The sequence below is a fragment of the Carassius carassius genome, chromosome 35 (assembly GCF_963082965.1).
Source record: "Carassius carassius chromosome 35, fCarCar2.1, whole genome shotgun sequence".
Taxonomy (NCBI): domain Eukaryota; kingdom Metazoa; phylum Chordata; class Actinopteri; order Cypriniformes; family Cyprinidae; genus Carassius; species Carassius carassius.
The window spans coordinates 25,889,631-25,901,596 of NC_081789.1; the positions used below are offsets into that span (position 1 = coordinate 25,889,631).

At 38.6% G+C, this 11,966-nt stretch overlaps 1 protein-coding gene across 3 annotated transcripts; it reads left to right on the plus strand.

Moving 5' to 3' along the window:
- On the plus strand, nucleotides 1-11,966 carry slc6a16b (solute carrier family 6 member 16b). 3 transcript variants are annotated; one of them, XM_059525196.1, is made up of 12 exons: nucleotides 1-249; nucleotides 2,365-2,569; nucleotides 2,647-2,804; nucleotides 4,173-4,293; nucleotides 4,424-4,599; nucleotides 4,704-4,814; nucleotides 5,265-5,506; nucleotides 5,645-5,828; nucleotides 9,961-10,162; nucleotides 10,268-10,427; nucleotides 10,510-10,672; nucleotides 11,075-11,966. In XM_059525196.1, the coding sequence occupies exons 2-12, from the start codon at nucleotides 2,365-2,367 to the stop codon at nucleotides 11,381-11,383; spliced, it is 2,031 nt and encodes a 676-aa protein (XP_059381179.1). In that variant the 5' UTR covers nucleotides 1-249; the 3' UTR covers nucleotides 11,384-11,966. The 3 variants fall into 3 exon arrangements, with proteins under 3 accessions (XP_059381179.1, XP_059381177.1, XP_059381178.1); XM_059525194.1 differs by lacking the exon at nucleotides 1-249 and adding an exon at nucleotides 579-731; XM_059525195.1 differs by lacking the exon at nucleotides 1-249 and adding an exon at nucleotides 999-1,238.

An 11,966-nucleotide genomic window follows, 5' to 3' on the forward strand; every position in this document is an offset into this window, starting at 1 on the left:
GATGGAACTCAACGTGGCAAAATAAACTCCATGGGAATGAACTTCTCTTCGGTGCTGAAACAGCACTTGGTTTTTAAAATGAAATTGATCGTTTAGTCACGACGCATTTTATTGCTTTGTTGGACTTTGGGGTCCTGACATTTCAGCTGTGTGGCTAAAAGTGCTGGATAATTTGATTTGTGTGTGATATTCAGAGGACAACGTGGATGTTTTCAAAGAGGAATCTGCTAGGATTTCAGTCACAAAACGGTAGGTTATGACAAATGGTTATTTGCTTATTAAGTCAGATGACGTACATGGTTATAGTAATAAAAAAGAAGCTTTAAAATTATATTCAGTTTGCATTGTAAAGCCTATGTAGTTTGTATGTTGCTTTTATTAAATGAATCTTAGAACAATCTAAGGCAATTATTAATCCTGGCCAGGCTTATTTACAATGTATGAGAGTAAAGTTTCGTGTCCTGGTCAGTTGGGTCACTTTGACTGTGAAATAAGATGCAAAGAGACAACAGCGCCACCTGCTTGACAGTAACTTACAGTAAACTCACTGTAATCCTGTCTGAAGTTGCATCATTCAGCAATTTTTGGAAGGAAATAAAGAGCCGCATGTCAACTGTACAGCACGCAGAATCATGCTAAGAATATAGGCCTAAATAAACCATTCAGCAGATGCTATATAGAGACAGATAATTATGGATGCGGAGCAAGGACAAACTAATGAAAACTTTGTTGTGAGTATTACAGAAGAAACGAAGGATAATGCAATAACCTATTTGATGCATCAGTTACGTTGAACATTTCTTCCTGTACCTTTTTTTATATAAAAGTTCTAAATTTAAATAAGGTATTATACTCTAACATTTTTACTATTGGAAAATAATGTGATGTACTATGCTAAAGCACGAATATTTTTACACTCGTTCCCAAAGCTCAGAACGTCGCATACGTAGGTGGGCGGGGCCACACAAATATGACGAGGGTGTTGGCTGAAGTTCCGTGAATCTACAACCGCGCATCGGAAGCGCTCGCCACACTGAAAGAGCGCGAAAATAAATGTTGTTCTTTGTCGCTATGTACTTTAAATACTTGGTTTTGTAATTTATATTTGTATGGATCAGCTGGGGAACTTGAAGAGTGGTATTATTAAGAGGATTTGAGTCGTGTATGTGTGAGCCGGTGACAATAGCCCGCGCCGTAAGACATTAACACGTGCGCGTGCTTTGAGAATCACAGCAGCGGTGAGAATTTATTTAATTCCTATTTATTATGTGTACAAAGATATATTGAAAGTAAGATTTACTGATTTACATGCGAATTTGGGCGCATATTGGTGATTTATTTCATTTTTGTTTCATGTGTGAGATGCACTAGCTGATCTCTTTAACTGTTTCAGCTGCTTTACTGGCTCAGTGTTAGATCTTACTTAAACAGCATTTGGTTTTGTTTGATCGTGCATTTCTTTTTCTGAATGATCGTTTTAGAGCATAAACTGTCATTTTACTGATTATGTTTCTTGTACGCATGCGCACTACCACGTGTTTTGGTAGGTCTTGAAGAGTCTGGTAGAATCAAGGAATTATTATTATTATTTTTTTGCATTCACACTCTCTTTTGCCTTGAAAGTGGACTCAGATCTCATTTTGGTCCATCTACTTCTCAAATTGTTCCAAATCCTTAATCACTAGAATATTGTAGAAATTATAAAAATAATTAGTATTTTATTGTTTTTGATGATTATGATGATAATAGTACACTTATAGTACATTAACATGTAATATCTTAATATCTTATCTTTAACAGCCTTATGTAGTAATTAGCATTTTCACAGAAAGGATCAATTAAAAGATGTCATTTTGTAAAACAAGATCAAGCTTTTTTTTTTTTTTACATCTCCATTGTGTGTATAATCACCTGAATGGCAAAAATATTAATAATTATGCAAATTGAAAAACACATGCACTCACTCATTGCATATTAAAAGCAATCATAACTGAGATGCAGTTTGAGTTTGCTCTTAAGTGTGTTCACGTATAAAACACAAACAGTCTCATTTATTCTTTAGCGAATCATTTTTTAAAATCTATATCCAGTATAAATTCACAGATCAAACGGTGTTCACATGATTGTTTTCTAATGCTGTTTGTTGCTTTTACTCCATCATTTTCTTGGACTGATTACTCAGACAGAAGTGAACTTGAATAGCCATCAGACATGAAGCAGCACACATGATTGAGCAGTTTTATGACTGAACTAGCAAGATGAACTTGATTTTTATAGCTGTATGTTCTATAACAAAGATAAATCCGCAGTGGCTTTATGTGTGATTTGTTTGAATGGTCAAATGAGTGTCTGTGTCTCTCTCAGATGACGTCAGAGAAGCCGCCGTTGCCTGCGGACGGCCAGCGGGACGAAGCTGAAGCGGGTTTAGTGCTCGAGCAGGAGGTCACAATGGAAACGGCCCGAGACGGATGGGACAGCAAGGTGGAGTATTTCCTCGCTCAGGTGGGATTCAGTGTGGGATTGGGAAACGTTTGGAGATTCCCGTACCTCTGCCACCAGAACGGAGGAGGTGAGTGAGGACGAGATCGTTTTGATTGCATGTATTGATTGATTTTGTTTTGTAATCGTCATATTACTGTCTTTCAGGAGCGTTCATCTTGCTGTATGTGCTGTTGATGGGACTGGTCGGCGTGCCGTTGTTTTTTCTGGAACTGGCGGCGGGTCAGAGCATCAGACAGGGCAGCATCGGCGTCTGGAGGCACATTTCTCCCAGACTTGTTGGCATTGGCTACTCCAGCTGTGTGGTGAGTATTATGTGGCTTTATTAGTCAGTTGCACTGATGCATAATAAAGAAACTGTACTACTTTAGCAGCTGCAGAAAATTAGAATTACCAAAATGTCATTAAAATCCTCCTCAATCAATAATTTTATCTCTAAATGCCATATTATTGTCAAAATGACGTTTTAAAGTTTTTTGTTTTTGAGGAAATTTGTATTCTTTGTTCCTTAAGATGGCTTAAATGTAACTATACACCGCATTTAATACTTGTGGACTTAGTTTCATATTTAAGTATATAAATCATATGTACTAATTGTATACATTATCTAAATGCATTATTATGCAATTGTAAATGCATAGTTCACCCAAAAAGGAAAATTCTGTCATTAATTACTCACCCTCATGTCGTTCCAAACCCCTAAGACCTTCATCTTCGCAGCACAAATTAAGATATTGAGGCTGTGAATTCCCTGGATAATTCATTTTATGTATTGCTCTCCAGTGCTGGGTAGATTACTTGCAAATTGTAGTCCATTACTGATTACAAATTAAATGATGAAAGTTGCAGTTAGTTACATAATATGGATAACTCGATGGATTACTATTTTTTTTTAATACTTGTAGATTACTTTTGAATAAGGCTGAAACGATTAATGCTCTGCAATGGTGTCGAGTGATGAATTTGCACTTGGTTTTTCTTTAAGCATTTTAACAACAACAACAACAGATAGACATGTAAACAACATTAAATCTTGATTGGCTTTTTTCAAGATAACTGAGGTCTAGGGGCTATTTAACTATTTAAGTGAGATGCAAGAAATCTGTCCATCACAACAAAAGACAATACTTTAATAGACATTTTGTAATAAGTGTGCGCTGCAAACACGAGCATTTTTGACGATAATTTCTGTACATTCAGCTTGTTTTATCACGTTTAATGACAGATGTCATAAATCTTTTTTGTCTGGCAATGGTTGCAGATATGTAATCAAATTTCTAATTTGAGGCTGTATTACATCAATTCTGGCACCCAACATCACAACAATATATTGTGATATTTTAAGCTCCTTACATAGCCGAATGTGCTGTGGTTTAAATGGGCCGCTTCCAGTTTTTGCTTGCAGCTAGCGCTGTGATCGGCCTGGCCGTGTGTCACTCAGAAAACAACAGGCCAATCAGAAAAGAGGCTCATGAATATTAATTTGAAGGGCTAAAATCAACCTGTTCTTAGAAGACCTCCTGAGAAAGGAGCTGTAAAAAAATAATGAGATGGTTTTTGGTATTTATACCGCAAATATATATTCTTAAGGACATCAAAACCTAAAATAAAACTCCAGAAAGGTGTACAATATATGACCTTTAATACACTGTTTTCCTGTTCTCTGTTCCCAGGTGTGTTTCTTTGTAGCTCTGTATTATAACGTCATCATCGGTTGGAGTATCTTTTACTTGGGAAGCTCTTTCAAGTATACTCTACCTTGGGAAGCCTGTCCGACAGAAGGGAACAACACCGGTAAGGATTAGGAGTCTGTGTAGTGTATTATAAAATGAGTAGTTTACACTTGTGAGATTAAGATATGAAGAACTGATGCCAGAAATCTGACTTTATACATGGAGATGCATTATCTAATTTTCACTCCCAGTGAAGGAATGTGCCGCCAGTTCTCCCACGGCATATTTCTGGTACCGTAAAGCTCTGGACATCACCGATTCCATTGATGAAACCGGAGAGTTAAACCCCATCATCACTGGATGTCTGCTGGCCGCTTGGGTCATCGTCTGTCTGGCCATGTACAAGGGCATCAAATCAACCGGCAAGGTACTTGGAGTTTGTGTTTGTGTCTTGAATCTGAATATATATGATGTTTATTTTGTGTTGTAATTTGATTGTTGATGATATTAATCAGTATGGGTTGTGTGTAGGTGATGTATTTCTCCTCCGTGTTTCCGTACGTGGTGCTGCTGTGTTTCCTGATCAGAGGCGTGACACTAGACGGGGCGTCCGAGGGCATCAAATTCATGTTTTACCCCAAGGTATGTAAACAAACACTAAACTGTGTGTTTGAGTTGGGGATTTATATTATGAAAATTACTGTAGTCACCAAGACGGTGTCTTCTCTGTGTTGTGTTATTTACCTAAAAATCAGTGTTGATTAATATTATTTATATAATAATATAGTAGGTAATAATTAAAAAAAAAAAAAAAAAGTTTTTAATAATACTTTTTTTTTTTTTTTGGTAACTGTGCAATGATAATTTTTATTAGTGTTTTTTTATTTCTATTAAGCTTTTATTTTTATTCTAGTTTTAGTATTTCAAGGAAAAACATTTGTATTAGTTGACAAACCAACATTTGTATTTTAAGTTTTTCATCTAATAAATAAATGTACGTTTATATATTATCATGTGACATGTTTAGTGTAATTCTGAAGCCATTCAGTTTCCCCAAAGGTGTGTTTAAAGTCAATGTCTGATTTCTCTCAGCTGGAGATCTGGGCTGATGTTCAGGTGTGGCGTCAGGCAGCGACCCAGGTGTTCTTCGCTCTGGGTTTGGGTTTCGGTTCTGTGATCGCGTACTCTTCCTACAACCCGAGGCACAACAACTGCCATCGAGACGCATTCACCGTGTCTGGAGTCAACTTCATGACGTCCGTTCTGGCCACGCTGGTGGTGTTTGCTGTGCTGGGTTTCAGAGCCAAAACTATCGCCACGAAGTGTGTTAACCGGTCAGTGTGCAGCTCAGACACAAATGATCTGTGAATGTTTGATCTTAAAAATGCATTGTAATGCCTCAAGTATAGGCTATTTAGGTATCTTTTACTGAAGCTTTAAGATGTTTAGCTGTATGTTTGTGAATGTTGCAGTAACATGAGGGCCGTGGTTAAAGCGATGTCCAGCCGTCCTTTCCCTGACCTCATCATTAATGTGTCAGATGTGGAGGACATGACGTTGAATGAGTATGAGCAATTGTACAAGACTCGAGGCCAGCAGCTAAATATCTATGGTTACAACCTCACCGCCTGCAGCTTGGAGGAGGAGCTGAAACAGGTACAGAACACAACTACATGTTTTATCTTTTCTGAACAAAGCATGAGTGGTGCAAAATATAGTTTTGGGTGGTTGCGAGGGTATTATTAAAATGTTTTAGGTGGTTGGTAGTAGAGATGGGCGATATATCGTTTAGACGATAATATCCAAATTCCACATAGGAGCGCTTACCTATGTGTTATGATGTTTCTTATGTTGAGGCAACAGTCCAAAAACTTAAAGAGTAAAGCCGATGTACAGTTAATGAAATAGCTGCTAGAAAAGGTAAAATATGCGTTGTTTGCAGAAAACTGAAGTCTAAAGTTAGGAAGTTGTTCTTGAATGTCTGTGGCGTCCTCAAGTGGCGAGCTTCATGATTGCATCATTAGAAAATTGCGTTGTATAATGATGACTCCAAAAGATGATCAACCGGAATAGCCTCCGAACACGAACAGGGCTTCTTTTAACTTTTAGAAAACACAAACTAAAACATTTTTATTAATACAGGGAATTTCCCATAATGCCTCAGTGCCCCTGACGTCTTGCATCATTACAGTGTGCCGTGCGCATGTTACTCATCAGTCACTTGTTATCTAGCTTCGAGCGCGACAACACAAAAATGAGCGAAGAAAGCGAAAAAACACAGTCATCCTCAAAACCAGTGCCAGAAGAGCTAACAGCGAGACGTCAGCATCTTTAGCCAGGAGATGGTTTGGTTTTGACGAAAAAGACGAGCCACAAAAGTCGCCCAGCTGTAGAATTTGTCGCAAGCAGATCGCCGTAAAGCAGAGGGTCACAACCAACCACTCCATCATCTCCGTACCACGCACAAAACACAGTTTGAAGAGCATGAAAGGCTTTGTGCTGAACAAAACTGCACTGCTGCTACAAACACGGAACAAAAAAAAAAGACACAACAGACCTTGGCAGAAACATTCACAAAGAAAACACCATTGTGTTCTAATTAGGGAAGCACCGAAATGAAAATTCTTGGTCGAAACCGAAAACCGAAAAAGAGAAAACCAAGGCCGAAAACCGAAACCGAAACACCGAAAGAAATAATGCCAATTATTACCATTGCATTTATTGCTATGACCGTGTACTAACTGTACTAAAATTAAGACATTGCAATTGCATAAATTAATATTAAAGTTTCAAAGATAATTACAATTAAATAAATTATAAAAAAAATACATAAAAATACATAATTACAAATTATGCAAATATTTATTAAGCACATTGCAACAATGCACAGTATTAAAATAAAATTCAAACTAAAAATGTGCGCGCTGCCTTATTTCCGCATCCAAGTAATGGTCTTTATAACACGGATCAAGCACATTCGCGATGAAGTGCAGAGGATCCGAAAAGATCTCAGTGAGACGTGTGCTAACAGACTCTACTTTTCTTTGTTTTCACTTCGTGCTCTGTCTTAATCTCTTTGTTAGGAGACGCTTTAGTGCTGCGAATAAAGGTATAAGAAGAGAGAGAATGTTCTCACTGGTGTGAAGTGAATGTCGCGGGGAGCTCGTGGTCTGCGCTATGCAGGTGCACGTGCAGGTCGCGGTTTCTGTTTGCGTCATCACAACGTTTCGGCCGTATTGTTTCGGTGATTAAAAGTCTATAAAAGAATTTTTGGTGGCCGAATTTTCGGTGCATCCCTAGTTCTAATGTTTACATTTTGCAAAACAACTTTTTTTCAAAGAGGTAGTCACATTGTTGTTAGTCTATTACTAATAGAGTACTGTTTGTAAAGCACAAAGTTAATTTATTATGTACATATATTGTACTGAAAAAGCACTGTTCTTGTATTAAAATATTTAGTACAGTAACTTGGTTCATGTTTAAATCAATAATGTCTCATATCTTTATGTACTAGTAATTCTATACAAAAATGGGTCAAATGCATCAAGTCAAAAGACTAGGGATGCACCGAAAATTCGGCCACTGAAAATTTTCGGCCGAAAATGGCATTTTCGGTTTTCGGCCGATGGACTTTTATCACCGAAACAACACGGCCGAAATGTTGTGATGACGCAAACAGAAACCGCGACCTGCACGTGCACCTGCATAGCGCAGACCACGAGCTCCCCGCGACATTCACTTCACACCAGTGAGAACATTCTCTCTCTTCTTATTCCTTTATTCGCAGCACTAAAGCGTCTCCTAACAAAGAGATTAAGACGGACCACGAAGTGAAAACAAAGAAAAGTACAGTCTTATAGAGTCTGTTAGCACACGTCTCACTGAGATCTATTCGGATCCTCTGCACTTCATCGCTAATGTGCTTGATCCGCGTTATAAAGACCATTACTTGGATGCGGAAATAAGGCAGCGCGCACGAGAAATGATCCAGGCCGCGCTGGATGAGGAGAACCCGCGTGGAGACGGAGAAGCTCCAAGCGCAGGAGACTGAGATCAGAGCGCAGAAAAAAAGACTCGTGTCTGCACCAGATGAGGGACATGCACCCTCGCTGTCTGATGTGTTCAGTGGAATTCTGCAAGAAAGTGCCTCAAATAATAATACGTTGGCTATTTTGTTCTTAGGCTACTATATATGTGACATTATATATATATATATATATATATATATATATATATATATATATATATATATACACACACACATATACATAATATCAGATTGTAGCCATTTTTCTGCTAGATTTTTTGCTTTAATTTGATAAAAATGTTTATTTAAATACACTCTCTCAAATATTTCTCAAATGTCAGGCAGATGACAAGCTCAACTGCTCAACAGCTAGATGGTTATCTGTCTGAAGTCCCCATCCCCAGAAGTGATAACAGTCTTGCCTATACTGGAGAAGTAATGCACTTTCTAGTCCTACAGAGAAAAATTTCAAATGCACTTCACCTAAATGCACTTTGTTTTTATGAGAGAACAGTTCATTTTAAAACCTTTCTGGAGGACAGTAGGCCTGTAAATTATTATTTAATATACACATGAGTGGGATACATTTTTAGTTTGAATTTTATTTTAATACTGTGCATTGTTGCAATGTGCTTAATAAATATTTGCATCATTTGTAATTATGTATTTTTGTTTTTTTTTAATTTATGTAATTGTAATTATCTTTGAAACTTTAATATTAATTTATGCAATTGCAATGTCTTAATTTTAGTAAAGTTAGTACACGGTCATAGCAATAAATGCAATGGTACAAATAATTGGCATAATTTCTTTCGGTGTTTCGGTTTCGGTTTTCGGCCTTGGTTTTCTCGTTTTCGGTTTCGGCAAAGAATTTTCATTTCGATGCTTCCCTACAAAAGACCAACTGGACCTTCTTTGCCAGTTTGCACACATTTCTTTGAAGGATTGTCTGAATATCAATATTGAAAAAAAATATCAAGATATTCATTTTTGTCTATATCTCCCACCCCTAGTTGGTTATTGGAATATATTGGGTGGTTTCTAGATTATTGCTGGAATGTTTTAGGGGGTTGCTAGGTTATTCTATGTTTTGGGTGGTTCCTAGGGCTTTTCTGGAATGTTTTGGGTTGTTGCTAGGGCATTATTGGAATGTTTTGGGTCTTCAGACTGAAGTTCTGGAATTCATGGCAGCTTTCATTGGCCAAGGCCCACCCATGAGTCCGTTTGATGACATGATTAACAACCAATCCCAGATCGTTTCGTTCATCGTCATGTTTCAAGGCGTGGAAATGTCGCCACAAGAACAGACCGCTGTGTAAAACTTGCGGATGTATTTTACAGATTCTACGCGGCGAACTTAAAATATTTCACGTACTTTTGAAAATCCAGCATTTAGTTGATCCTGATAAGCATGGCGGCTTTCTTCTTTCGTGAGGGGGTTTTGCGCCGCACATCTTTGTTTCCGGACAGAACGTAAAAGAACGCTACTCAAGCCTCGCGGAAATCCTGTAGAATTCAACCAATCCGATGACGACTTTGACACTCCTGAAGTGTTTTCACTTTTGTCAACGGTCCGTGAGCATGGGGTGCATTATTGCATTATTTTGGGTGGTTGCTGGGGTCTTATTGGAATGTTATTGGAATGATGACAGGTCTAAGAAAAGTCATCGCAATGAATTAATCTGTAGTTCTGCTCAATTCTGCAGTATTTCTTTGGTTAGGATGTTTAAGTTTGCGATCTTCTCTCTCTCTCTCTCTCAGGGTGTGGAGGGAACCGGTCTAGCGTTCATAGCATTCACTGAAGCCATGACTTTGTTTCCTGGGAGTCCGTTCTGGTCAGCGCTGTTCTTCCTCATGCTGCTCAATCTGGGTTTGTCCACCATGTTCGGCACCATGGCAGGAATACTGACCCCACTGACGGACACCTTTAAGACCCTGCGTAACCACAAATTCCTCTTTACAGGTAACACTGTTGTTTTTTAGATTTGGGTTTATTTTTAAAAGCTGTTGTTTAGGTTTTGTCTGTCTCTTGGTTTTAATCAGTATTGTTGTTTTGTATTTTTCCCAGCGTGCAGCTGTGCGTTGGGCTTTCTGATCGGTCTCATGTTCACTCAGCGCTGTGGAAACTACTTTGTGACTATGTTTGATGACTACTCCGCCACACTTCCCCTCATCATGGTCGTCATCTTCCAGACCATCAGCTTGGCGTGGTTTTATGGAGCGGACAGGTATCACAAGCCCTCCGAGCTCAAGCAGAAATGCCTTTATTTGTGGTTTGAAGTGCATAAACGTGATGTGTTTTCAATGCAGGTTTTTGGAGGACCTGAAGCTGATGTTGGGTCGGCCGGTTCCTGTGGTGTACAAGTACTTGTGGAAGTACGTGTGTCCGGTTGCAATGCTGGGGCTCTTGGGGGCCAGTCTGCTAAAGATGTTCTTGGAGCGTCCCACATACATCGCCTGGAACAGAGAAAAGGTAAAATCACCTGTGCTCTTTCAAACAAGCTTTACTTTAAACTTATACAGCCTTTAAACCTCATAAAGCCTTAATGTATCATGTTGCGTTTTTCTCTTAGAAATAGTCTGTTATAAAGATCTCATTCATTTACATTGCAATCTATCAGAATTTCATCATAAAAATATCAGCAACTGAACCAAATTGCATCTTTCTTCCATATTCTATGTTCCCTTATATTATAGTAACCATAAAAGACTTAACAAATATGGAACTCAAATTTTAAAAATACATTTTTTTTTCTTCTAATGTTCAGTGTACGGTTCTTTTTTTCTTAGAACTATTTTTCAGTTTATCTTGTTCTTTGTTTGTTGTTGTTGTTTTTTTTTGTTTTTTTTTTAAATTTCCATCCTTTTCTCCCAGGCGTCAAAGGAAGATCTGCCCTATCCGGGCTGGGCCCTTGCTGTCCTGAGCACACTCATCATTGTCGCATTTCTTCCCGTTCCTATCGGATTCATTCATTCCCTCCTCCTGGAACGGCTCAGCCAGTCTCCGGCAGACGCCGAGGCGGGATATGTCCCGTGTGCCACCACAGACACAGACCTGACCCCTCTCGACACGCTACCGCCCTCAGCAGGCGACCCCAGCTCATTTTCCCCTTTGCTTGAGGAAAACCAAGACACTCGTTTGCAGAACGGTCACATTGAACACTTCGAAACAAGTGTGTTATGAGAAGAAACTACGGCTGTGAGTTTACAAACATCTGAGAAGGATCTGTTTAAATCAAGACCATTTTATGAGCATACTTTACTGTTGGGAACAATCATTTGTATCTCTGCATACGGGCACTAAAATAACAGCTTTTAAAGTGTTAGTTCAACCCAAAAAACAAAATTGTCATCAGCGTCACTCTAAACATCACTGATAGTCCTCATGAGTTATTTAGCCGCTTGTTCAGGCTGCTCTTTTCTTGGCTTCTCAAACTCAGTTACATGTTATAGCTGCTTTGATGACCATTTCCTGTTTTCCGAGTGAACTGTTACTTTAAGTAGAGTGTAATAATGGTACCTGAGTCTGGACCTGTGTTTGGTGGGTCCAGGTGAGCGATGAACAACACTAGTTTCCTGTTACAGTGGTCTAATCATTTGTTAACTGACAATCCTGCTGCTTTAGTCACCTGACCAGGTTTTCGTCATGTTTTGCATAAAGGTGTTGATGATGGGTTTGACCTGTCGGTGTTATTTGAACTCTACGATGCTGAACAAGCATCCAGTGCTTCATCTCCATTGATGTCATTAACCCTTTGATGCATGAA